Genomic DNA, 25,688 nt, shown 5'->3' on the forward strand with positions numbered 1-25,688 from the left:
CAAAGCTCCCTGACTTTGCTGCCGCATGTACTGCTACAGTATCCCGCTTAACACGCCTAGAAGAGACCAGACTCTTGGCATCCCAAGCTCTCAATGCTGAACAACATTGTCGCAAAGCCTGGCATGATCATCACCTTCCCAGACCACAGTTCCAAGACGGCGACCAGGTGCTCTTGTACCAGGCTGAATTTCTGAAATAGGCCAAGAAGCTGTGGTTCCAGCTTGGCAAGGGCCATACATTGTCACGCAGATACTTCACCAAGGCACTGTTCAACTCGCTCATCTTAACGGAACCCTGCTTCCTTTGATCAACAGCTCTCACATCAAGAATTATATTCCCCAACCCAACTAATCCCTTCCTTTCCTCTTCTCCTCTTTTCTCCGCCCCTATCATTCTACACAAATACATCTTTTCTGTATTTTTTTATTTTTATGTCCCTCTTCCTCTCACACACTCTTTATTTCTTTTCTTTTTTTAAAACAAAAAAAAACAAAAGAGAGAAAGGCAAAAAAAGCCTTTTTTAGCCCCTTTCCTCACTCCCCTTTACCAATATTCTATATTTTATTTTTACCCGAGACTTGGAGTAGGTCCACCATCGTGCCTATCTTCAAGTCAGGGGACCCTATGCAGCCAGGGAATTATCGCACTATTATGATTGGTCACACACTAGCACGATTGTATGCATCCATTCTTGAGCAGCAGTTGAGTAGATGGGCAGAGAGAGTTGGCATTCGAGCAGAGGGACAGGCAGGGTTCAGGAGAGGTTTCTCTACTCTTGACCACATCTTGACTTTGCGGGCCATTATTGAGGAGGGCAGGTCGCATGGGCGACGGATTTATTGTAGCTTTGTGGACTTCCGCAAAGCATTTGATACAGTGCCCAGAGCCAGATTGATGAGGCGATTACAGGAGATGGGGGTACCCACAGAGCTCATATGGGGAATTATGGCTATATACAGATCAGTTGCAGGACAGGTACGCACCCCAGAAGGGGTCTCTTGGTTCACTCCACTATAGGAGTGAAGCAAGGTTGCCCGTTATCTCCTTCACTGTTTGGTATGTATGTGGATGAGGCTTCTGACTACATTGAGAGATTGGGGGACAGAGGAGCCCAGCTAGCAGGTACATGGATCCCACTATTGTTATATGCTGATGATATTGTGTTGATCTCTGACTCCCCTGAGGGTATGCAGCGTCATCTGGATGCTTTACATGAGTTTGCACATGATAGTGGATTGTCTGTCAACCTTGGCAAAACCAAGGTTATGGTGTTTAACACCACGCCACAGTGGGTTAGGCGATCAGCTTCCACATTTACATATGGGCAGGAGATTGTGGAGTATACAGATGCATATACATATCTTGGGGTAGTATTCAGTGGGCCAGTGTTTTCGATGAGGAGAGCAGCAGAGACTAGATTGACTAGAGCACATGCAGCCCTGGGTGGTTTGGAGAGGATGTGTTCGCAGGTTCAGTTTCAGGAACCTCGAACGAAACTCTGGCTTTTTGACACTCTAGTGACATCAGCTATGCTTTATGGAGTGCAGATATGCGGACCTTTAGTGGGCCATCACAGCGCAGGCGGGTGGAGAGGTATGGAGAGGCCTTTGGTATCTATGATTGCTAGGCTTATTAGAGCCAAGGCTGTGGTACCTCATGAGATTATTCGAGCAGAGCTGGCGGCTGCCCCTCTGGTGATTGAGGCTCTTACGAGATCAGTCTCCTACATACATGGCTTGTGGGATCTCCCCCGAGACAGATATGCACGCCTCGCCCTGGAGTCCTCCCGACAGTTAGCTTTACAGGGAGACACGGCTTGTTGGTATGGACACATGACATCTTGGTTCCAGGCACATGGTTTTAGCATGGACAGATTGCCTCCCTTCCAGTATTCTCTGGAGGCACCCTCTCTCACTCTTACACGGACAGAGATTACCAGACTCATCCGTCAGGATTTAGTTCAGCTGGACATTAGGAGGACATGGATACAGCCGACTGAGGAGCTGGGCACGAAGATGGCTTTCTACAGAAAGCATTTTCTTCAGCTCACAGCAGATGGTTTTGTGATCAGACCCAGTTACATGGATGTACACTTGTCTCATGCAGTACGATGTGCTATTGGTCAGATTCGCACATCCTCACACCAGCTTGAGATTGAGATTGGCCGATATAGAGGTATACCAGCTGAGGCCAGGATATGCCGAGTATGCCATAGGGAGCCAGAGACAGAGCTGCATTATATATGCCATTGTACTGCATACTATGAGATACGTGGTCGTTTCCACTGTTTATTCAGAGAGGGTTTTGGACCACTTTCCAGAGTCATGGGGTACCAGGACCAGAGGTGTTTGGGATTGTTCTTGCTTGAGCTGCGGAGACATAGAGATAGCCTGCTTAGGCGCACAGAGAGCCAGACTCAGAGGCACATTACAGACTTCTTTAGTCCAGCCATCACTGCGCCAGATGGACCACAGCAGCAGCAGGACATGGATACCGCCGACACCAGGGGTACACTGATTGATCGTGCGATTGAGCTTGGGTGGTCCAAACGCCCACGACTACGGAGGAGGGCATCCCAGCATAGACGGAGGTTGCAGCGGCAGATTCGGATTATTCTTGCGAGGCATGCGGGACACCCAGTCAGGGTGCTGACCACAGAGGATATTGAGGAGATCCGCCATTGTCCGATGCGGCACATATTATGAGATGGAGGTACCTCCATAGTGTACCTTCCAGTTCCAGTTTCATTTTCTAGGTGCCAGTAGTATCATCTTTATTTTTCATTTTCTGGGTATTTTTATCCAGACATTGTATCAGATCCACCATGATGTAACTTTTGGTCTCATAGGTCATTATGGCCTTTTGAAGACGTTAATATAACATTTCATTTCATTTCATTTCTCTCACCCATCGCTTCCCCCCCTCACTTTCCTCCGTCTCAACCTGCCCACCGTTCACGTCCCTCGCCCTTGCTCCTCGCCCATCACACCCACCCACCCTTCCCACTTGCCCTTGCCCTTGCCCTTCGCCCACAACACTCACCCCTTCCCTCTCGGCCCTCACCAAAACCAAAAAAAAAAAAACAAAAAGCCTTTCCTCACTCTTGCCCTCACCCAAAAAAAAGGCTTCGCTCACCCTCACCCCCTCCCCCTCGCCGTTCGCTAATCACTCTCGCTCCTCGCCCCACCCACCCCTCGCCAAAAAAAAAAACAAAAAAAACAAAAAGCCTTCCCTCGCCCTCACCCCTCACCCTTGCTCCTCGCCCATCAACCCCTCGCCCTCGCCCTCGCCCTCGCCCTTCGCCAATCACTCTTGCCCCTCGCCACTCCCCTACCCACCCCCTCGCCCTTCGCCAATCACGCTCGCCCACTCGCCCTACCCCCTCGCTGTCCCCCTCACTACCTCGCCCTCGCCTACCCACCCCTTCATCGTCACCCTCACTCCCTCGCCTTTGCCTACCCCCTCCCTCGCCCACCTCACCCCCTTGCCCTCACCTTGCCTCCGGCCTCACCTACCCCCTCCCTTGTCCACCCCCTCGCCTTACCCCCGCCCTCCCCCCCCCCCCCCCCCCCCTGGCCCTCCCCCCTCGCCCTTCGCCAATCACTCACCCCTCACCACTCGCCCTACCCCCTCGCCCTCCCCCTCACTACCTCGCCCTCGCCTACCGACCCCCTCATCGTCGCCCTCACTCCCTCGCCCACCTCACCCCCTTGCGCTCGCCTTGCCTCCGGCCTCACCTACCCCCTCCCTTGTCTACCCCACTCCCTTGCCCTCGCCTTACCCCACCCTCACCTTACCCCGCCCTCACCCACCGCCCAACCCCACACTCGCCCCTCAACAACCATCCCCCCACCTGCCCACTCCCTTGCCTCGCCCCTCGTCTCCCCCTTGCCATTGCACGCCCTGGCAGCCCCCCACCCACCACTTGCCAAAGAAGAAAAACAATCAACTCTCCTCGCCCACCATGTGTCCGTCCACCATCTCCTCCCTCGACAATAAAAGCTGTACGCTCACTTTAGTTTAGGTGTTCTCGATCATCACGTACGCACCACCCTTGCCGTTGGACAAACACAGCTGCCTAAGCGCCAAACATGACATCAACCCCCGCTTCATCTATGGCTTCCTCGTCAGCACACCCTCCCTCTACTAGCCACCCCTCCTCTACAACCTCCGACTCTACCTCCTCTGCCGATTATTCCTCCTCTCATGAGGCATATCACCCAAGTCATGGAGGCCACTCTAGTTCTTCATTGGCAGCTGATTCATCTGCATCTAGGAAGGCTCCTTCCTAGAGCCAACCCAAATCTCCCGGTAAGTTTTCTCGAATCACTTTAGAATCTCCCTCTCTTCCACGCACATCCCTTCCCCCTTTCACAATTCAAATTTCATACCTTTCTCCACGTCCCTCCTTCATTTCTATTTTTTCTCCTCCTAAAATCACTACCCTGCATTGACAGGCCCTTGCATCTCTAGCCCTTCCCACCATTAATGAACCCCTTCCCTCTGCCTATCTTCACCTCGCTCTTCTCAACATTGACACCCGCGACGCTATCATCTCCGATCTCCGCTCGTAGATTGCTTCCATGACCACTCGAGCGCGACGCAGCTGCTAGCGAAGCTACCATCTCTGAGCTTCGCTCTCATATCACTACTTTGGAAGCACAACTTCAACTCGCCAAAGCCACTATTACCCATGAAAGAGCCGAAGCCGACCCACTCCGCCAATGGAAAGCCAGCTTGGCTGCTCTACTTCAGCCTCTACACCAACCTCCTTTGGCACCTTCTACGTCTGTTGCACCTACACCATCCTCCGCCAGTTATCAATCCACTCCCACCACACTCCCCTCCCTTGACTTCTCCTCATCCGCCACTTTATCTCAGTTGTATATACTGGCTCTTAAGTTCTCTATACTTCAGTTTCTTTTGTCTTTCACATATCAGCATGTTTTTTCTTTTTCTCCTTGCTCTCACCGAGCACGGTGAGTTCTCTGGTGGTGAGCGACCTGTAGCCGGCACCGTTGTTGTGGGAACAGCTCCAAATGACATGGCAAAAGGGGAAGTGACTTGGAGTGACTTGGACTTGGTGGATAGCCGGCCATGAGACAACTGGCCACATGCCGACCTGCAGTTGTATATACTGGCTCTTAAGTTCTCTATACTTCAGTTTATTTTGTCTTTCACATATCAGCATGTTTTTTTCTTTTTCTCCTTGCTCTCACCGAGCAGGCTGGCTGATCTGAATACCCCCTAATTGCAATGGGTAATAGCCCGTCAAACATGTCCTGTATGGCTGTATGAAGACTTTTATACAAGCTGTACATGGGCTGTACTGAATTTTCAGCAAATACCACATCTATACTAACAAAAATCCGGCATGTTGCTAGAATATCAAGACGGTATCCTTTGCTCTCATTGCTCTAGCCCACAAAAATGCATTTTATTGCTTTATCATCTAGCTTTGTTCTGAGTTGTTCTGGCACATGTGCATATGCCAAACACCCAAATGTACGCATATAATCCACTTTTGGCTTTCGGCTATACCAAGCCTCAAATAGTGTTATGGTTTTCAAAGCTTTTGTTGGACACCTGTTCAACACGTGAGTTGCACACATTATAGCTTCCATCCAAAAATTGTGAGGCAACTTTTGTACTTTCACCATGCATCTTGCCATCTCCATGAGAGATCTGTTTTTCCTCTCAGCTACACCATTCTGCTCTGGTGTATAAGGCTCAGTACATTGGTATTTAATGCCCTTTTGAAGCATATAATCCTTGAATGCATTTGACATGTATTCTCCACTTCTATCTCAGCGGAGTGTTTGGACTTTACATCCACACATATTTTCAGCCATTGCTACAAAGTGCCGAAAGCATGTTAACACCTCTGCTTTCGCTTTCAAGGGGTAAACCCAAGCAAACCTAGAGTAGTCATCAATGAATGTGACGAAATAAAGATGTCCCCCTTTGGATGGTGTCCGCATTGGACTACATACATCACTGTGTATGAGCTGTAATTTACGTTCAGCTCTAACAGCTCCATCCTTGGGGAATGGTTTTCGATGCATCTTTCCCAAAATACACCCCCCATCATGCATAGCAGGAGTGTGGGCAGCCACTGTATGTGCATCATAAGTACGCTTGTCATAGCTGTCCAGCTTATACAAGCCTTTGTATCGTGTTCCAAAAGTGACTATTTCATAACCCTTTGATGGGTCTTTTACCAAACACTTCCCATCTTCAAATTCAACCTTTAAACCTTGGTCGTTTATGGCTGAGACGGAGAGCAGATTTTTCTTTATCCCTAAAACATACAACACATTTGTCATACATATATTGGCACCATTGGCTGCAACTAAGTATGACATTGCCAATTCCCTTTACTGGATATGTGGTATGATCTACACATGATACAATGCGGCCATTTGAAGCATAAACCAAGTGTTAAAATACATCTTTGCATGAAGTGATGTGGCTCAAAGCACCACTATCAAAATACCATGATATATCCTGTCTGTCAGATGCAATGCAAGACATATCATTGCCTGAAGCACTTGGTGTGTCACTAATGCATGTGACTAAAAAAGTGTACTCTTCTTGAATTACATTAGCCGATTGCTGTGCTTTGTCATCAGAAGAGTCTGCTACTGCATTACCTGCATCTTTCTTTTTCTCTTTTGCAATCTACTTTCTACATTCATTGATGTAGTGGCCAGGCTTATGGCCGTAGTGACATTTGCCCTTCTTTTTAGACTTGTTTGCATCCGCTTTGTCAGACTTTTCACCACCAGAAGAGGTTGTCCATGACCAACCTTACTAGATTGTTGTCCCCCACTCTTAAAGCTCTTTGCTTTACCCTCTGTAAATGCCTGGTCTCCACCACAGTTGCTAGATACAGTTGATCTACAGTATGTGAAGACTGAAGAGCAGGTGGCAGACATCTTTACAAAGCCACTTAGCAGGGAGAAGTTTGAGTACTTCCGTACTATGTTGGGAGTACATGGGATGAGCTTGAGGGGGAGTGTTGAGAGCCTTGATATCCCAAGCTCATCTACATCTTCATCGGCAGTACATCATGAGCTTGAGAGGGGCTGTTGAGATTCAAGCTCGATGTCAGTGTGAGCCAACTATGCTATGTGCTGGCATGTTAGGTAGGAACATGTGTGAGACATAAATGACCGCGGTCCAGCTGGTCATAGTGTGTGGACATTAGCTAGGGTTAGATGTGTGTGGACACAACTCAGTGTGTGTTGTGTGTATTATGGATTATGGCTTTATGCATTGTGTGAGAAGGGAGATGGCTTCCCTCTATGGTTAGGGTTTGCAATATACATTAGGGTTTGCTCCTGTGTGTGTGTCTCCTCCCCCTCTACCGTTCTTTCAACACATCCCCACTTGGACCCCTTGCATATCCCGTGCATCCCCGCACCCCTTTTGCGCATCCCCATCCAATGCAAACCCTACACACTTGCGCAATCCATGCCCCTCTTTTTCGTGCATCTGCAGCCACTTATTTCTAAGCGTTCAGCTCTCAGATACAATCATGCACCAGAAATATGTCAATGGTAAGGATATTGATTGATACCTGGATGAACCGCAAACAAAACGATATTTGGAAATACATTTAATCCCTTTTTTAACTGAAATTCAAACATCTAAAACTAAAACGTTCAAAATAAAGATTACACTCAATTAACAAGAAAGAAGAAAAAACCTGCTGCTTAAATGAATTGAGAGCTTTTGTGCAACTGCTCTGCATAATGAGGTCTTTCCAGTGCCAGGTGGCCCATGCAACAGAATAACCCTGCAGAAGTCAGGCAAACCAAGTCAGTGAGCATTGATTTTAAAATGCTTCTCATTTGGATGAAGCCAGTTAGATTGCAAAACAGGTTTCACAAACATTTTTAGTACACTAAACCTGTCAAAATCTACAGAAACAAAATATAAGGTTTCAAGAGAATATGGAAATTTCCAGCCAGCCATCTAGTGACCATGCATACCCATAGAAAAGTTTGTATGCACCGATGCATGTAAACATGTTACATGTGCAAGTTGAATTACTCAATACATAGCAAAATACGTAATTATGCACGTATATTAACAGATACAAGTAGGTCAAAAAGGCAAAGACCAAAAATTGAAGAAGTCGTAAGGGTGACAAACTCATAGAGTGGGCAGAGGTTATTACATCTTTGGAAGAAGTTTCCTTGATACACATACTATAAGACTAAATCAACCAAGTATCAATACCTATTCCATGCTATCAGATGAGAATTTACAGAGCTGTCAGCAAACAATAAGGCAACCTCTGCATACCGTACCAAACGCTGCTTCAAGTTTACATCAAATATCAGGCTGCAAAAACATAGAAATAGCCATACAAAAAATTAGAGAACTGCTGAATTCAGCCAACTCCTTGAGATTTGTGAGTTCAGAAAATGCAGGGGTATGTAGACCTTTCCCAAAGACCATGAAATTCTTTGGCAGGAAGAATCCAATCTTGAAAATTAGCGATTCCCTCACTCTCATCTAACTCTTCACCAGCTTCTTCATCATTAAGCTGTAATAGCACATGAAGACCATACAAGTTTAGTATAAAAATGTATTAAATGTATGTCATGAGACATGTACGCATGAATACATGTGTGCAAGTGCATGAATGTGTAGAACATTCTATGAACCAATAAGATACAACGTCTCAATCAACTTTCAGCGAAGAAAGAGCATTCCACATGTAAGGATAAACAACATAAGCAAAGTTGTAACTGACAGCAAGAGTGCATTATTGGAGCATAACCAATCCAAGTGTGATATGGCATAACATGGAAGCCTGAAGTGTGTGCATGCATCTAGGTGACCCATAGTAGCCATAATACCTAGTCATATGCATAGTTTCACAATAGGCTATGTTATAAAAGCAGGTTATCATAAGACTACACCAGGTCAATATCTAAACCGTGGGGAAAGCTTGGTCCCTTCTCCTAGAGGCTAGGCATCAACTTGAGTGGCTATGGTGTAATCCTCGCAGATTGCCATAGAGCCATAAAGCTTGGTCCCTTCTCCTAGAGGCTAGGCATCAACTTGAGTGGCTATGGTGTAATCCTCGCAGATTGCCATAGAGCCATAAAGCGCCTATATTCAAGCTACAGATGAGGTTTGAGCTATCCTGGGAATCTGCTGATTGGGACATGGGGACCACTCTGAGAGTCAAGTATAAGGCTGGTTGAGAGCTAACACTTTGTATTGACCACCATCAAACACCATCCATGAGAAGACTCACGGCCAAGCACTTAAAATGGAGGGGAAATATTTCATTCCTGCTCTAGACACACATTGTGAGATCCTACCACATACATTTGGTATGGCTAGTGTGTGGAAACCATAGGGTGCAACAATGAAAACCGTGGATCAGTGGATTTTACCAGTGTCATTCACACCTTTCATTGGTGTGGGGAGCTATTCAAGGTGATTCGATCCATCAAGTAGTGCCAATAGGCATCCCGCATGTTCTAAATACTACACATCTTATCTTTTCATTCTAGTATATCCACACTTCCAAGCTCTCTATTGCTCCTTACTTTGTGTTCTTGTTGTTTTCTTTGTATTTTTCCTGAGCATTCAGGTTTCTCAGAACCCAACAAGCTACAGTGTACAAATCCTACCTTGCCATAGCCTATGTACATGGCTAGAGCGTACAAATTCCATGAGTCTCGCTTGGTGTGTCCAAAGGCAATCTCTATGGGCCATGCTAGATAGAGATCCCTCCATAATCTTGTCATGTCCTAGATATCCATCATGGGTCTTGTCCAGAGTAGGTGTGAGCTATTTGTAACTGTTTCATTAAGGGATGGTTTTGGGTGTTCCCTTTGTATTTATGTGTGTTCCTTTTAGATTAAAGTGTTGTATGCTTGTGGGGTGTTTTGTAAAAGTAGTTGAGAGGGAGTGGCATGTCCCTGTAGTTGGTGTTTGACGCCCGAGGGTATACCGCCCAAAAGTAAACCCTTGCTTTTGTGGTGCAATTAGCGCAACCTGTTAGCATGGCCCAGGCAACTAAGTTCTACAGGAAAAGAAAAACTTTTGCATCAATCTCCAAAACAAAGTATGCCATCCAGAAAGTAGTTTAATATGTAGGTCTAACTAATCTACAAGTTTCTCTCAAGTCAAGCATGCTCGAGCGAGTGCTTGGGTTCAATTTCCCAGCTTCTCTAACTCTGCCAACTACCAAAATTGTAGAGCTTATGAAACTTCTCTATATCCCTTATAGATGATCAGGCACACACTGTAGTGAAACATCCTTATGATCCTTAGATGCAGATGCATGTAGAAGGTAAGCACAAATGTGCAGCAGAATTATGTCACATCTAACATATGTAGTCTTTTATGCCCATCTTTCCCTCATAAAGAAAACCATAAACCCCCTTTCTCACAGCGTACTTGAGTTCTCTTTGTGGCAGGGTCCTCTAGAGGTGACTGAAAGAGAGGAGGGGGCTGGTGGGGGAGCCATATTGAAGGCTGACAATGCTAGAGAGGATTTCTGTGGCCTCTATGAAAGAATAAACCGTACAACCACAAGTACCCTAAGTACAAACCCGAATGTTTGGACACCCCAAAAAGTCCACAAGGAAAAAACCTCTATAATGTGTAGAGGGAAAAAGTGCCCCTGGTAAACCCTAGTCCACACGGTCATTACCACATGTATAATCTTACAAATCCCCCCTTGTAGTGATAGTGTGAACATGTACAAGGCAGCAGATCACTCTCCAAATGGGAGTAAGCCTATAGCTTTGCAGACAGCTTCAAACTTTTCTTGAGGCAACACCTCAAGATCTGCAATGTCATCATGTTTAGGACAATAGATCAAGCTAACCTCCCCAACATGTAACCTCTTTGACATGGTGATAATGAATCTCTATATGCTTAGTGGATGTATGGAAAACTGGATTCTTTGCCACAACCATAGCAATCGGACTGCCAATGAGAATGGGAGTGGGTGTCTGCTGACACTCACAAAGACCTACCATCAATCTCCTCAACCATACACACTCAATTCTAATAGTGAGAATTTCCCTATACTCAGCTTCACAAGACGATGTGGCCATGGTTGCTTTTTGCTCAACCAAGATATACATGAGCTGCCAAGGAAAAAGCAATTCCCACTTGTGGACACTATCGTTTCATAATCACCAACCCAATCTGAATCATTGTAAGCAAGTAAATGACAATCACCCCCCCAAGATATAAGTACCGAACACTCCCTATACTCAGCTTCACAAGATGATGTGGCCATGGTTGCTTTTTGCTCAACCAAGCTATACATGAGCTGCCAAGGAAAAAGCAATTCCCACTTGTGGACACTATCGTGTCATAATCACCAGCCCAATCTGAATCATTGTAAGAAGGTAAATGACAATCACCCCCCAAGATATAAGTATCGAACACTCGCTTCATTGCTTGCAAATGGTTTGACCCTGGGTTGTGCATAAACTTACTCAACCAAGACACCCCACATTGTATGTCTCTCCTTGTATTACACAAATATGGTTAGGATGGATAGTACCCTTGGAAGGTAGAGATGGATGGTACAGGTGTGTCTATTGTATGATATGTTGTGCTGTGATATGAGTTCTCTTTTGATACAGATTGGAGTCCTTTTTGCTAGAGATAGAAGCACTCGATGTCTCAGGATGTATGTTGTCCATAGGGTGACAAACTATGGGTAGTCGTGGTATCTTGATCGTGGGAGAAAGCTTCTGTTTGCAAGACTCAATGCATGAGAGTCTTTTGACTATGGGTAAACTATTGTTCGTCAGGATGCAATCGGGGATGCTTGCCATTTTTCAAGAGGGGGGTATGTCACGACCCTGTGAAAGTGTGCAGCATAAGTGTGTTTGGGCCGGACAAGTGTGGACGGACAAAAGTTATTAAACTAGGCCGAACAAGAGTTAATAAGCTGGTCGGACAAGAGTTAATAAACTGGCCGGCCAAGAGTTATTAAACTGTGCCAGACAAGAGTTAGTCAAATAGAGCCCTCCAAAAGAGGCTCGTAGTCCTGGGATCTCTATCCCCAACAATGGACTTAGGCATACCATGATGCTTGAATATGAATATGTGAGCAAGGAAAAGCTTCACCATATGATCAACTTTAATGGTTTTCTTGACGACGGGAAAAAAGTGAGCTTGCTTGCTAAACCTATCAACTATGTATGGGCCGGACAAGACTATTTTGCTAAAAACTGATGGGCGGCAGCTTTTTCTCCTAGGCGGAAACTTTTTTGTGCACGCTGGTCTATATTTGGAGGCAGTCCACGCTTTTGATTATGTTGGGGCTGGTCTTGAAGCAGGCACTTGCAGGCTGTTCAGGGGCTGCGCTGAATCTCTCTCTCTCTCTCCCCCGCGTGTGTCTGGCAAGGGTGGCTGGCCGGCAGTTGACAGGGCAGCAGGCACAGCTCTAATTATTTTCTCTCTCTCTCTCTCTCTCTCTCTCTCTCTCTCTCTCTCTCTCTCTCTCTCTCGTGTGAGCATTGGAGGGCTGAGGACTGGACAGCAGTGTGCAAACTGAAGATCTCTATTTCTCTTTTCACCAGCTCGCGAATGTTTTAGAGTTGAACACTTTGGCCCTTTGTGAGAGGAAGGGTTTGGCAGTTTGGAGGGTGGAAACAAAGCAAGATTGTGTTTTGGTCCTTGACTGAGCTTGAGGCTATGATCATGGGTCAGCTAGATGCGTGCCCAAGGCTTTCCTGTTGCACTGTCTTGGTAGATTAGAGGAGATAGCAATGTGTTGCTTTTGTGGGACACAGATCTGTGTGTATCCTCTATGCTAAGAGGTCCGGAGGGTTGCCAGATTGGACATGCAAGCTCTCAGGCCATGACTGGCTATGTTGTACTCAGTTAAACTTTTCTTTTGAAATTGAATAAAGAAATACCAAAAGGGGCGCCAAGCTTTGGGGCCAACAGGTGTCGCCTTGCTTTGAGGAGCACTCTAGCTCCCTAGTGTCTATGTTTTAGCTTGCTGAATTTACAGTTTTGAGAGAGCGTGTTGAATGTTTTCTTACTGCCCTTTGGGATTCTTCTGAAGGCCGGTTACACATAGCACACATGATTGCCTCCATCCAAAATTTATGAGGCAAACCCTTGCCCTTGACCATACATCTGGCCATCTCCATCAAGGACTTGTTCTTCCTTTTTGCAACACCGGTATATATGGCATGGTACACTGGTGCTTGATGTCTTTTTCGCTTTGAAAGCATGAAACATATACTCCCCCCTCAATCTGCACGAAGGGTTTGTACTTTGCCACCTGTTTCATTTTCAACCCTTGCAACATAATGCTGAAAACACATAAAAACCTTTGATTTTTCTCTCAAAGGGTATACTCAAGCAAATCTGGATAATCATCTATGAATGTTACAAAGTACATATGCTTTCCAAGTGATGGTGTCCTCATAGGACCACATACATCACTGTGTATGAGCTGTAATTTCCGATCAGATCCCACCAAACCATCCTTTTGGAAAGCATTACGATGCATTTTGCCAAGAATGCATCCCTCACATACATGAGTCTGGGAATAGTTCAACATGTGCCATGTCATGGACCATTTGTTGCTTTTGCAAGAGCATCAACAACTGCCATAATTCACATGCCCAAAACCTGGCATGGCACAACCCCTCTTGCATGGCAGAAGTAGATGTAGTAGCCACGCAAGCATCATGTGCTCTCTTTTCAAAACTATCAAGATGATAGAGTCCATGGTATAGTGTCCCACAAGTGACTATCACATAGTCCTTTTCTCAATCTCTCACTATGCACCTGCCATCCTCAAAATTGACAACAAACCCTCTTCAAGCAAAAGTGAACATTGGCAACAAATTCTTCGTAATCCCAAGCACATAAAGTACATCTGGCAAGCATAAATTTGTACCATCAGGTGCTGTGAGTACAATCTCACCAATGCCTTTCACAGGATAAGAATTATTATTTGCACATGAGACCTTACCTTCTGAGGCAGCCCCTAGCTTTGGGCTCCTGGAGGTGATGTGTCTAGAGGCCCCACTATCAAAATACCATACAACTTCTTTCTCATCCCAACTGAGAGACATATGCTCTTGAGAAGCATTGTAACTGCATACAAGAAAAGCCCAATCATCCTACACATAATTTCCTGATGCATCGTCTTTAACTGTGGGAGTAGTAGAAGAGTTACCAACAACCATACATGATTCTTTCTTCTTCTCTTTGGCTATCTTCTTTCTGCATTCATCAACATAATGCCCTAGCCTCTTACAATAATGACACTTTCCCTTTTTCTTGGGATTGCCTAATCGTCCTTCTCCTTGTTTGATGGCCGTTCGGAATCAGCCCTTGGCTGATAGCCACCTATGAGTAGCGTATGGAAGCTCAAGTATGTCTTAGGCAAAGAGTTAAGTGTCGTGACCAATAGACACTAGTTGGCTATCCAAAATCACTTCATCAATGTTTAACAACTGCTCACGAAGATCCTAAAGTGATTCAACATGTTGTCCCCCTCATTCATATGCATACTATCAAGCTGTCTTTTCAAATACATAAGCCTAGCCTCATTCCTAGCCAAGTATCCCAAGCATGCTTTGATGTCCTCCTGCCAGACCGAATATGAGGTATAATTGACCTCTTGATCGACAAAGCGATTAAGGACATCACTTGTGCATTTCTCACATCCCATCGTCTTTGCTCCTGTGATGGCACAACAGGTGCTACAAGTTGGGCTTGGGCTCATTGACCAACTCGCCCATCACCACTTTGAGGCATGCCAGGCACAATGTCTGCGGGACAGGTATCATCCCCACAGGGAGTAATTATTCCCATCAAGCTAGTCTTCTTGCACCAATACACCAAATACATCTCTGACATTTTGTACCATTTCTAACTGCAAATGCATGGGCAGCAATGCACACAATTTCTGAAATGCTTTTTGTCAACTTCCCCTTGGGAAATGCAACGCACTGCAAACTGCCTTGTGGCACTCAATTGCAAAAAAGCCCTACAGGAGGGAGAGAAATTGACAGCTGAAAGCAAAATTGACAAGAAATTTTGTTACCTAAAGGTTGAATGCCCCAATTTGTGATGTAATTGCACAAAGCCCCAAATTTTCAAATTTGTAGGTTTGGCAAGTGCAAATGCAACCAAGTACTTACGGTACGAAGAGTACAGACTTCAAGTACAACGACTGTACAGGCATCACGCAAGGATATACGGACAAGTTCGCAACAACGCGAGCAAACACAATCGGGTATAGGCGTCCGCAAGCGTACGGATAGGTATAAGGTGACGCAACAATGTACGATCAGGTACAGGCTCTCGAAGGCATGCGGCCAAGTATGAGGGGACACAAGGATGTGCAATCAGGTACGAGATGTGCAGGTGACCATAAAAAATAGGCCAAAATCAACCTGGAGCTCGGACACCACTGTTGGGTTTTGAGAAACCCTAATGTTCAATAGAAATACACAGAAAACAACAAGAACACAGAGTAGAGAGCAATAGAGAGCTTGAAAGTGTGGATATACTAGAAGGAAGTGACAAGATGTGTACAACCATGTCGGAATACGCAGCAGATATGAGACAGAAAACTGAGAGCACACGCAGTAGGACTCTACACTGAAGAAGAGCACACGCAAGAGGGAACCACCAGCCTAAAATTGAACGCAGAACTGTGTGAAGAAGAGCAAACATAGAAGCACAGGAGAGATGCGTGAGAACTCTACTATGTACATATGAAAAATGATTGATGTGGGGGAAAGAGTGCCTATATATACAAGGGCTGCTGGTCGGCCAGTGGGAACTAGGCCGACAGCCCCTGAGAATGCTCACGACCAAGCCTAGCCCAGTCGGCCAGCAACAAGCCTGGTCGGCTAGCCCACGACCAATACAAGCTGGTCGGTCAGCCCCTCAATGGGCCCCTCTTGGCCAGCCACAAACTACAACCGACCAGATCAGCACAAAAATAGACGTCCCCCCCACAGTCCTACGAAACTGGGAAAATGGACAAAGAGGAAAAATGGAGAAACCCCTACATGGGCGGGCCCACAACAATGGCCCTCACTCCCTACTGAGTAATATGTAGGGACAGGAGATGACTGCTAACAAACCACAAGTACCCTAAGTACAAACCCAAAATAAATGTAAAAGTATGGGTGACCGGAAACACCAAATGTCCAAGTAGTGCCCCTGGTAAGCCCCGTTCACACGATCACTACGACATATGTATAATCCTACAGTACTTAGCAAGTATTGCATGGGAGGGTATGGTTCATGGAATAGAAGACATCGAGATGAATAACTATCCAAGTTACATGTGCATATGCATCATTGATCCTTGCTTGGACTTTATTTTTATTTCTATGACCTTGTTTTGTTGTGTGGACAATGCCTGATATTTTCTATTTGTCCATCGGACTGAGGATGCCTGGGTAGCCCTGTGGACACGTGTGCACACCTATTTGGGCCTTCAACGGTGGGGTCTTGTTGGTTTAGCAAGTGGTAAGTACACATTTGCAATAGTATAGTCTTTATGAGCTAATAATGGACTTGTGCAGGTTCATACTTCATTAAAAGGGAGGCCGGACATTTTATAAAAAGGACCATGAGTAAAAGCTCACACACAAGTGTGGGCACCTAGGATAAAGCCAAAAGGTCATCAATAATAACTGTTGGGCACCCATTCATAAGCGTAGCCTTCATGAGGCGTAGAAAAGCAAAGCATTAATAATAATAAATTTATTTATTTTTTCAGAAAGAGACTTCTATTAAGTATGAAAAAGACATACAACAATCATAGCTATAAGCCGGAAAAGAATAGAATCACCCCAATATGTAAGGTGATTTCAACCACTGAGGAGCATCATGATGCCATGAAAGACCTGTGGTACTAGAGGAAAAGAAGATGCCATGGTCCCACTCCCACATAAATATCACGCGCTTTGCCTGCACAGAACGAGAGGGCCCCTGAATACGAGCCCAAGTAGCTATAAGAGTATGGATGATATCACCCCATATAGTACTAATGCACTGAGACCCAAAAAATCTGGACACCCTCAATAGCCTCCGTGCATCTAGCTCTCCAGAACTGCCATGCTATAATACTGGCAACAATCTCCCAACTGGTGTCAATCCTCTGTCTGGGGGGTGTATAATTAGAGTGAAGGACATCTTGCAATAAACCATGCTGGGCAATACCTCTACGAATGAAAATAGCAAAATCTATACCACTGCCCTCATAAAAAAGCTGCGGACCAGACTGGGAGAGCCAAGCAACTACCCCCCCCCCCCCAAGTCACACACATGGCTCGGCCACTCAATTTCCCCCAAATCTGTTGTGCAGTGCTACATCCCCATAAACAATGTTGTACAGTCTCAGAATCTACCGCACACCCAGGACAAGAAGGTGCTACACCGAAAACCAATCTCCATTGATTGGTGGGGAGACCACCATGTAAGAATAACCAAAAGAAATGAGAGATCTGGCTCCTTCTGTATGAGTGGTCTATTCCAATACCTGCGCTCTATCACTAGAGAAATATCATAGCTCTCCCAATGAGGCCTGAGAGTAGGGATCCTATGCATGTGTCGAGTGAGGAGAAGCCTGGCATTCCGGACAGTGAAACTGAAAAAAGGAAGGCTTTTCAAAGGATCGAAGGCATCAATCCACTCCCACTCTGCTAGATCCCACTGAAGATATCTGATAGGACTGCCACCATATAACCACAAACACCAAAAGCCATGAGTCACTATTTGAGGAGAAGGGTCAATGAACCAATGCTTCCCCGAACAACCAACAATCCTCACTGGACTAAGCCTAGTATCTAGGATGATCTCCTCCATACTACATCTCCTCAATCTCCCTCCAAGCATGATAGAGTAAATGATGCAATCTGTAGCCTCCTGGCCCCGGAGAGCAATGACCTGCAGAGGTATGCCTATCCTCGAAATAAATCCCAACCATCTCGGATGATAGTCTCCATGAAAGGTCCCAGAGAGCCACTCATGCGGAATAGCTGCATCAATCTGATCAATACGAATGCGAGAGCCCCTAAGATGCTAAATGGATGCAGCTCTCCGATCCTCCGGAAGACTCTTAAAGGTCTTCCAAGCAAGAACTGTGTATGCACATCTCTCCCATCCTGACCACTGCATATAACGAGATGCACCAAGTGGCCAACTGACCTCATCCCTGATAAGCTCGTTCCACATAATAGCTTGTCAGTCAGCCTCATCCAAAGACCTAGAAAGCCTTTGTTGCAAAAAAGATCTCATGCTTCTCCATGCTCTAACAATGGCTGCAATAAGAGGGGAAGATGGTGCAATGATATCAACCTCTGTGAACAAAAATCGTGTGCTGGGCATCCAGTCTCTCCCGACCCGGGCTGTACATCCCGAAATCTGAGACAAGAAGAAATCGTCAGCCAATCTTGATGCTTGTTTCTTGGACATTTTGAAATCCCAGAATAAGCAAATGCTCCCGAACATCTCCTAAGCTCCATTCATTGCTTGCATTCACCACCTCAATTGAACCATCAAGAAATAGGCTCTGAGAGGCCTGTGAGAAATCATGAGATCTCCAAATATATCACAAAGAGCAGAGGCCAGGCTCTGAGAGGCCTTTGAGAAATCATGAGATCTCCAAATATCGAGCATAATACAACGTGATAGCTCTGCATCTGAAAACAAATGATCAGGGATGCATACATGGGGTGCTGATCCATGGCAATTCGGACTCTAATACATAAAACCATTGGGCAATGATCCGATTTAGAGGTGCCTGTAGCAATAAAAGTATGCCCCTCTCTGACAAGCACCCAATTATCCACATAAAATCTGTCTAACCGTGCATAAATACATCCCGCATCCCTTCTCCTGTTAGACCATGAATAAAGAAGAGTGGATGGTCTCCTCGAAATGTCATCCTCATGCCAACAATCTCTGCCACGAATGGAGAGTATAAACCTCTCCCAAGACGCTCTTTCAAGAGGATGCACCAAGCCCTCATGTCCACCTCTTTTATCTGTTGGCATCTCAACCATGTTAAAATCCCCACCAATAATCCAATGGTCGACAAGAGGTATCACTATAGTGAGAGATTTGCAAAAGGCAATCCTCTCACCTCTATGGTTAGGAGCATACAGGTTGAGAATACCAATGCATGTAGTACCATACATAAGAAGGATCCACTGCACTCTCGCAGGCAAAATGACACCATGTCCAATGATGATCAAAGCTGAAACAGAGATACAAACACCACCCTTGGTACCAACAGCTGGTGACCAAAAGGTGTGTCCTGAGAGAAGCTTGCTTGATCTCCCACACTAGCTAGCATCCAGTTTATGCTCTTGCAAGAGCAAAACATCCATAGGTCCACCTATAACTGCACAATGAAGCTGGGTTTTTACAATTTGTTTACGCCGACACGGAAAAAAAAACCCCCAAGACCCTGAATGTTCCAAGAGACAATCCTCATAAGGACTCGGAGTAGGAACGACCAGATCTCGTGGTCAACAAAGGACCCCCTTTAGGGACAGAAGTATGTCTCGCATAGGTAAGGGAGGGAAAATCTGACGATGTAAACCTTACCTCTCTCTCCCACCCCGAGGAAAAGCCAAGGCTAGTCCTCAAAACTGGAGAGTTACCATGACAATGCGAATGCGCAACATCATCCTCAAGGGTACAATCATCTTGCAACTGTAATGCAAAATCCTCTAGTGAAGGATCCAGATCATGTGCTTGCAAAGCCTCATCCTCCAAAGAAGGATCAACATCCTGTGAGGCAAGAGCTACATAAGGGTTAGGGTGCTCCACAAGGGGTGTGGGTGAAGGGGCAAGTACGGGGGTCCGAGGGTGCCTGCCATCCCTAACCACAACCCAACGCTGTATGGTCTGTTGTGGCAAAGGAGCAACTCGAGTCTCGGCAACTGCAGAAGGCATCTCGTGGGTAGGACCACGCCGCCTCCTAGCATGGCCCCTCGATGTGGGACAATCTCTAGCAATGTGGCCCTATCGACGACAAATCTGACACTGGTCAAATCTACCTGCCATCTCCATCCTCTGGCGGAAATGAGATCCGTCAGGTCTCTAAAGCATTAATATGATCGTCAATAATCGATGGATCATGAACAAGCACAAGGACCCGAGGTACACCATCAGGAGTGGCGGTAATAGCCGCGGAAGCTGAGGCGGGAGAGCTCGGAAGGACTGGTACCTCTAGAACCTGGCCCAACGATGCCCCTATGGAAGGTAAAAGCTTCCAATAGGACTAAGGAAGAGCATGGAACCGTAGTGAGACCGGGGGAAGGCGTTGATCCTCCGCCACTGGATCAAAGCCCACCTGGTACTAAAAGAAGAAAATCTTCCTAGGACCAAGAGGGAAGGGGCTGCCAGCCAAAACCTGAGAAGTAGCTTCTAAAGAATGAAAGTCTGCCTGGAAGAAACCTCGACCAAGCAAACGAGTATCCTGGAAGTGCACAATCAGCTCCGAAGGGAGAGCTGCTAGAAGCCATTCACAGGCCTGCGAACGAAAGGGGTGGGAACCATAAACTCTCGCAACAACAAGGGTGGTCTGGACCTCAAGGTCAATGTCGTGCTGAAGAGAGGTGAGCTCGTCTTGTGAAAAATTGATGATTCTCCCGGCCAGTGGGGGTGGCGAAAGATTGGCTGCGACGACAGAAGAAGCCATAAAGCCAATCGAGAATGTGTGGGCGGCCGACTTGAATCCAAATAAATAATAATAAAAATAAAATTTGGCCTAAGAAGGTGTAGAAAAGCAACCATTAAAAAACTCATCAAGGCTTTTGGCAAAAGCATAGAAAACCAGGGCAGCCCATATAAATAATGGTGGCATGGGGATCTCCTAAGCGCAAGCATCAAGGCGACTTTCTCTCTTTCTCCCCATTGCTATTGTACAAGCAAGTTGCTGCCATCATCTCCTTCCCAAAACACCAACTCTACGGTCTGGTTCTGTTGTTGCTGCTTGTACAGCTGTACGATCAGCATCACCCATTTCATCACCAGCATCTGTACGGCCACAATTGCCAACACCTGTATGGACAGATCGTCATCTGCAGTATGGACAGGGCCAACAGACATCATCGTTGTACGACCTGTGTGCTGATTCTGACTTCTGTACGGCGGACTTCTGTGAATGTCATCACATCGTTTTTGTATGGCTCTTACTGTGGTATACAATTTATTTCAATTATTTGTGGTTGTGCCGTGATTAGTTAGCTGATTCCACGTAACATGTTCAGCCCCATTACATTGGTATCAGAGCACAGTTTCCTCTTTTCGGGAAACGGTAATCATTGACTGTGGACTTGATTAACTCATTATGGCCAGCCACAACGCAGTGTGGAGAACACTCCCAACCATGAGAAAAATGTAAGGACCAAAGGAGGACCAAAGCCAGCAGAACGCACTACCGACTTTGAGGTGTGAGGTTGAGGATCTCAGGAGTTTGAGGGATAATCCAGATGTGTGAAAAATCTTGGAATCGAAGGCTAAGGTTACTGCACATGAGGTTACATTTGAAACTATTGCCAATGAGATGGGTGTTGAAAAAACCCGTGAGCTTACACTTGCATATTTGATGACCAAGGGAGATGTGATCTCAGATCCACTTACTTGATCTTCAAGCATCCACCTCGTAGGGTTGTCCCTGGTGATTCACAGGATGCACAAAAGGAGAAAGACACGACTACAGATTCTTCCACTCATTCCCAACATGAGCAGAAACACAAACTGGTACGACGTGATCGTTCACACATGGAGCATCCTCATCATTCAAAGTACGTGACTCAAGATCAAGAAGAGAGTACCACAACACCACACCACGACGCTATCATAAAGATACACATATAGCAACTTGATGACATCACCATGACAAGGATGGAGATGATCGAGAGGACCAAATCATGGTAGGAGGCTTAAAGAGTTCAAGTCAAGGGACAAAGATGTGAAGTTTGAGAACTTCAATGGCAGGATGGACACGACCAAAGCACTTGCTTGAGATTGCCTTTTGTTCCCGAGGACTTCTCTAAGAAGTCTCTGCTTCATCATGTTGGTATGCACTTGAAAGCAACTACCGGTGTGTAAAGCCCCCAAAGGACCGCCTCATACAACAAGCTAAACACACAAGGTTAGAACATATAGAAGGGTACACGCAAACTCACCTCCCGACCGTAGATTCCAACAAGAATTTCCAAGGTTCCACTCTCCACAAGCCGAGCCAGTCAGCCCTGGCCTCCCATACCACCAAAGCCTATCCTAAGGGACCTTCGGAAAGATCGCCTATGAACCGCCATGTCCATGGCAAGAGTTTCGTCGAGGCACATAATATACTTCCCCTCCTAAGGCCTTTCCTCTTTGGGAAACAAAATCAGGGAATCTCCGCCCTAAAATAGCAACCGTCTCCCAAGTCAAGTCCTTCACCGCCCTATCTTTCCACTTGAAATTACACTCACGGATCAACTTATTCCTAAGCCATGCCCTTTGATGGCGCATGGTAACCCGACAATGAAATACTTTCCCACTTCCCAAAAGGGATCTCTAGAGGATGTTATTTACCTAACATTGATGACACTTCACCCCATAGCCTTTATTTTAGCCAGTAAACGTCTATTTTACTAAATAACAAGTCCGTTGCACACTCGGATGGCCTACTATAGGAGAGTCATGACATTCATGGAGAATCTTCGTCCTAATATCAACACAATCTACTACACAGACGCTATCATCCCGGAACAATAATCCATTCTCAAGTATAGACTACTAGCCATCCCTTTGTCCTAGTCTAAAACGGTGGAGCTCCCTGCCTAAACCTGCTGCCAATACCGACTTAAATGCCCATCGGTCCGACACAATCCTCTCAGGGAATCATACAAGTCAGCACTAATCTGGGTGAAACGCAAAAGATTCACCTCTCCAATCCGACTCAAAGCATCTGCAACCCAATTCAAACTACCCTCTTACTAAATAATAAGTCCATTGCACACTCGGATGGCCTACTATAGGAGAGTCATGACATTCATGGAGAATCTTCGTCCTAATATCAACACAATCTGCTACACAGACTCTTATCATCCCATAACAATAATCCATTCTCAAGTATTGACTACCAGCCACCCTAATAGGTGGTACGACCCCTCTGTCCTAGTCTAAAACAGTGGAGCTCCCTGCCTAAACCTGCGCCAATACCGACTTAAATGCCCATCGGTCCGACACAATCCTCTCAAGGAATCATACAAGTCAGCACTAATCTGGGTGAAACTCAAAAGATTCACCTCTCCAATCCGACTCAAAGCATCTGCAACCGAATTCAAACTACCCTTCCTATCCTGAATCTCCATATCAAAGTCTTGTATAAATTTTGCCCACCGTCCCTTCCTCCCTCTCAACTCAAGTCTTATCACAAATGTACTTAATTGACTCATGGTCAATCTCAAGACAACAAATTTGGATCCACATAAATAATGTCTCCAAATTTTCGATGCGTGTATCACTGCATACAACTCTTTCTCCTGAGTATGCCACCTGACCTAGCTATCATTGAGCTTCTTGCTTTCAAATGCCACAGGTTGGCCCCCCTAGAAGAAGGCAACCCCGATCACGTAATCATTGATCAACCACAAATGGGTGACTAGGATCCAGTAAGGCTAAAATAGGTGCTTCCTTCACCTTACGCTTAAGAGTCTGGAAAGTCTCGTCAAGCCTCTCATTCCAAGTAATAGGACTATTAGACTTCTTACATCCTCGTCCTCAAAGAAGGTTCCAAATGGCGTTTGGATGCAACCTTGTAATAAAATATGCGGAATTTGGCTGGACCACTCTCTGCTCAACCTGGACGAGAACAACTCTTTCCCCCACCTACCACAGAACATTTGATATTTATCTTATTGAAGTGGTTTTGCTGCATCAGGTCTCAAATCAATACTCACAAGTGAAAGTATGTGATATGTATAAATAAAATCAACTGACCTGATATACCAAAATGTTCAGAATAACTTGCCAAAAAAGAAGAACGCTCTTGTTACTCCTTTGTCCATCCAAAATACCTTCATTTTCTGCTTGCAGAAAAAAACCGGGTAGTTCCTAGAACCTCTGTCAAATCTATCAAAAATCAAAAATATTCTGAAAAGCACCACTAAAGAAAGAGCTAAAAACCATTATGCCAAACAATGAAGCAGACCTGTGTCACAAATGCAAATGCTTTGGATATTTTCAAGAAGAAAAGGATCATCCCCTTCAGTTAACGGGATTGGACCATCCACATAAGTCAAGCTTCTCTTTTCCAGCATTCTACATATCCACAAAACTATTAATTTAACATCAAAATAAACCAAGAACCTGCTTTGACTTGTGTTAAATTGGTTCTGTTTTGGCTAACAAAAATGTAGGATTCACAAAGCTCTCACAATATTCCAGCAGGTAGATTCCCATCCTTGCCTTGCAAGCTATTCATCATCATTCAAAACACTACTTTTCTGACTCAGAACAACATAATTTAAGGCTTAAGCTAAGGTGAAAATCAAAGGAGAAACGCAACCTTCATGACAGAGTGGGATCGTGGTGTTTTCTTATCTCCGATCCCCACGAGACTGTCTTGGCAGCATAATGCCCCATCTCCCTATATTCTGGGATGAGGATTTTCCTTTCCGTTTTCTAGTTTATAGCCATGATTTTGTACTGTTTTACTCATACTTAATAGAAGTCTCTTTCTTGGAGGAGAAGAAAAAAAAAAGCAGTCACTTTTATCACTCTGGCCAAGTGGAGGTCTAGAGGCAATATCTAGAGTATTGAATGTGCCAACTAATGTTGTCATTGCTGCTTTATAACCTCAGCAAGGACCTACTTTCGTTACTTTTGTTAGCTATATATGATCATAGTGTTGAAGCTACAAAGTTATCTTGGCCTCAAGTGATGTTGAATTGTTGATTCTATCAAGTTGGCTGTTCTGATTGAGCTGAAGCTTCCTTATTGTGCTTTAGCTACAAGTAATATTCCTTTGTTACCAACCTTGCCCAAAGAAAACAATCTATAATATGCAAGCACTTCAGCTCTATATGCATGATTTATGCTTTATCCCAAACTTTGCAGTAAGGCTTTGTTGATATGGCATCCCATTCAAAGTCAACAACATACATTTCCTCCTATGTTTCGTACTATAAGAACTTGATCCTTTGGACTCCCTGTCAATGAAGGCCAGATGTTGTGATCAATCTACACCTCCAATGCACACGTGACCATCCACACTAACCAGTAATTGTGTAAAATAAAGTCGCTAGATATAGCATCACCTTCTTGTCTAAGTAAAGCAGAGTCAGCATTTAAGGCAAATTTATGGCTTCATCCACAGTGAAGGCATTCTTCTACTCGGTTCAGGTAGAAAACTGTTCCCACATTTCAATGAACATGGAATAAAAGAAGGAACAAGAACATGTGGAGCTGAAAAAGAACGAACTAAGATTGACCATCTCTCAATATCAATAAGGAAGTCTTAGGAAAATAGCTTGATTCTCATTTACAGATTGGATGCTAACCATTTCTTACTGTAAAAAATAAGAATACCCTTGGCCTCGTCAAATGACCACCAATATGGGGTAATAATTGGAAGAGGCAGCCAAAGCAGGCACATAAGGAAGCTATGAGCAGGTAAAATAATGCATCT

The 25,688-nt window shown here is 45.3% G+C and overlaps 1 protein-coding gene across 3 annotated transcripts in view; it reads right to left on the minus strand.

Moving 5' to 3' along the window:
• Positions 1-25,688, minus strand: part of LOC147624873 (pachytene checkpoint-like protein) — a 73,545-nt gene that overhangs the window by 31,696 nt on the left and 16,161 nt on the right. For all 3 annotated transcript variants that reach the window (XM_086818877.1, XM_086818879.1, XM_086818878.1), the window contains 5 exons: positions 24,210-24,319; positions 23,999-24,084; positions 8,455-8,558; positions 8,249-8,353; positions 7,713-7,802 (listed from right to left, as the gene is read on the minus strand). In XM_086818877.1, coding sequence (XP_086675003.1) covers positions 7,713-7,802; positions 8,249-8,353; positions 8,455-8,558; positions 23,999-24,084; positions 24,210-24,319 — 495 coding nt within the window. The remainder of the gene's footprint in view (positions 1-7,712; positions 7,803-8,248; positions 8,354-8,454; positions 8,559-23,998; positions 24,085-24,209; positions 24,320-25,688) is intronic.

Source organism: Cibotium barometz, chromosome 24 (assembly GCF_041138505.1).
Source record: "Cibotium barometz isolate CiBa-2024 chromosome 24, ASM4113850v1, whole genome shotgun sequence".
Taxonomy (NCBI): domain Eukaryota; kingdom Viridiplantae; phylum Streptophyta; class Polypodiopsida; order Cyatheales; family Cibotiaceae; genus Cibotium; species Cibotium barometz.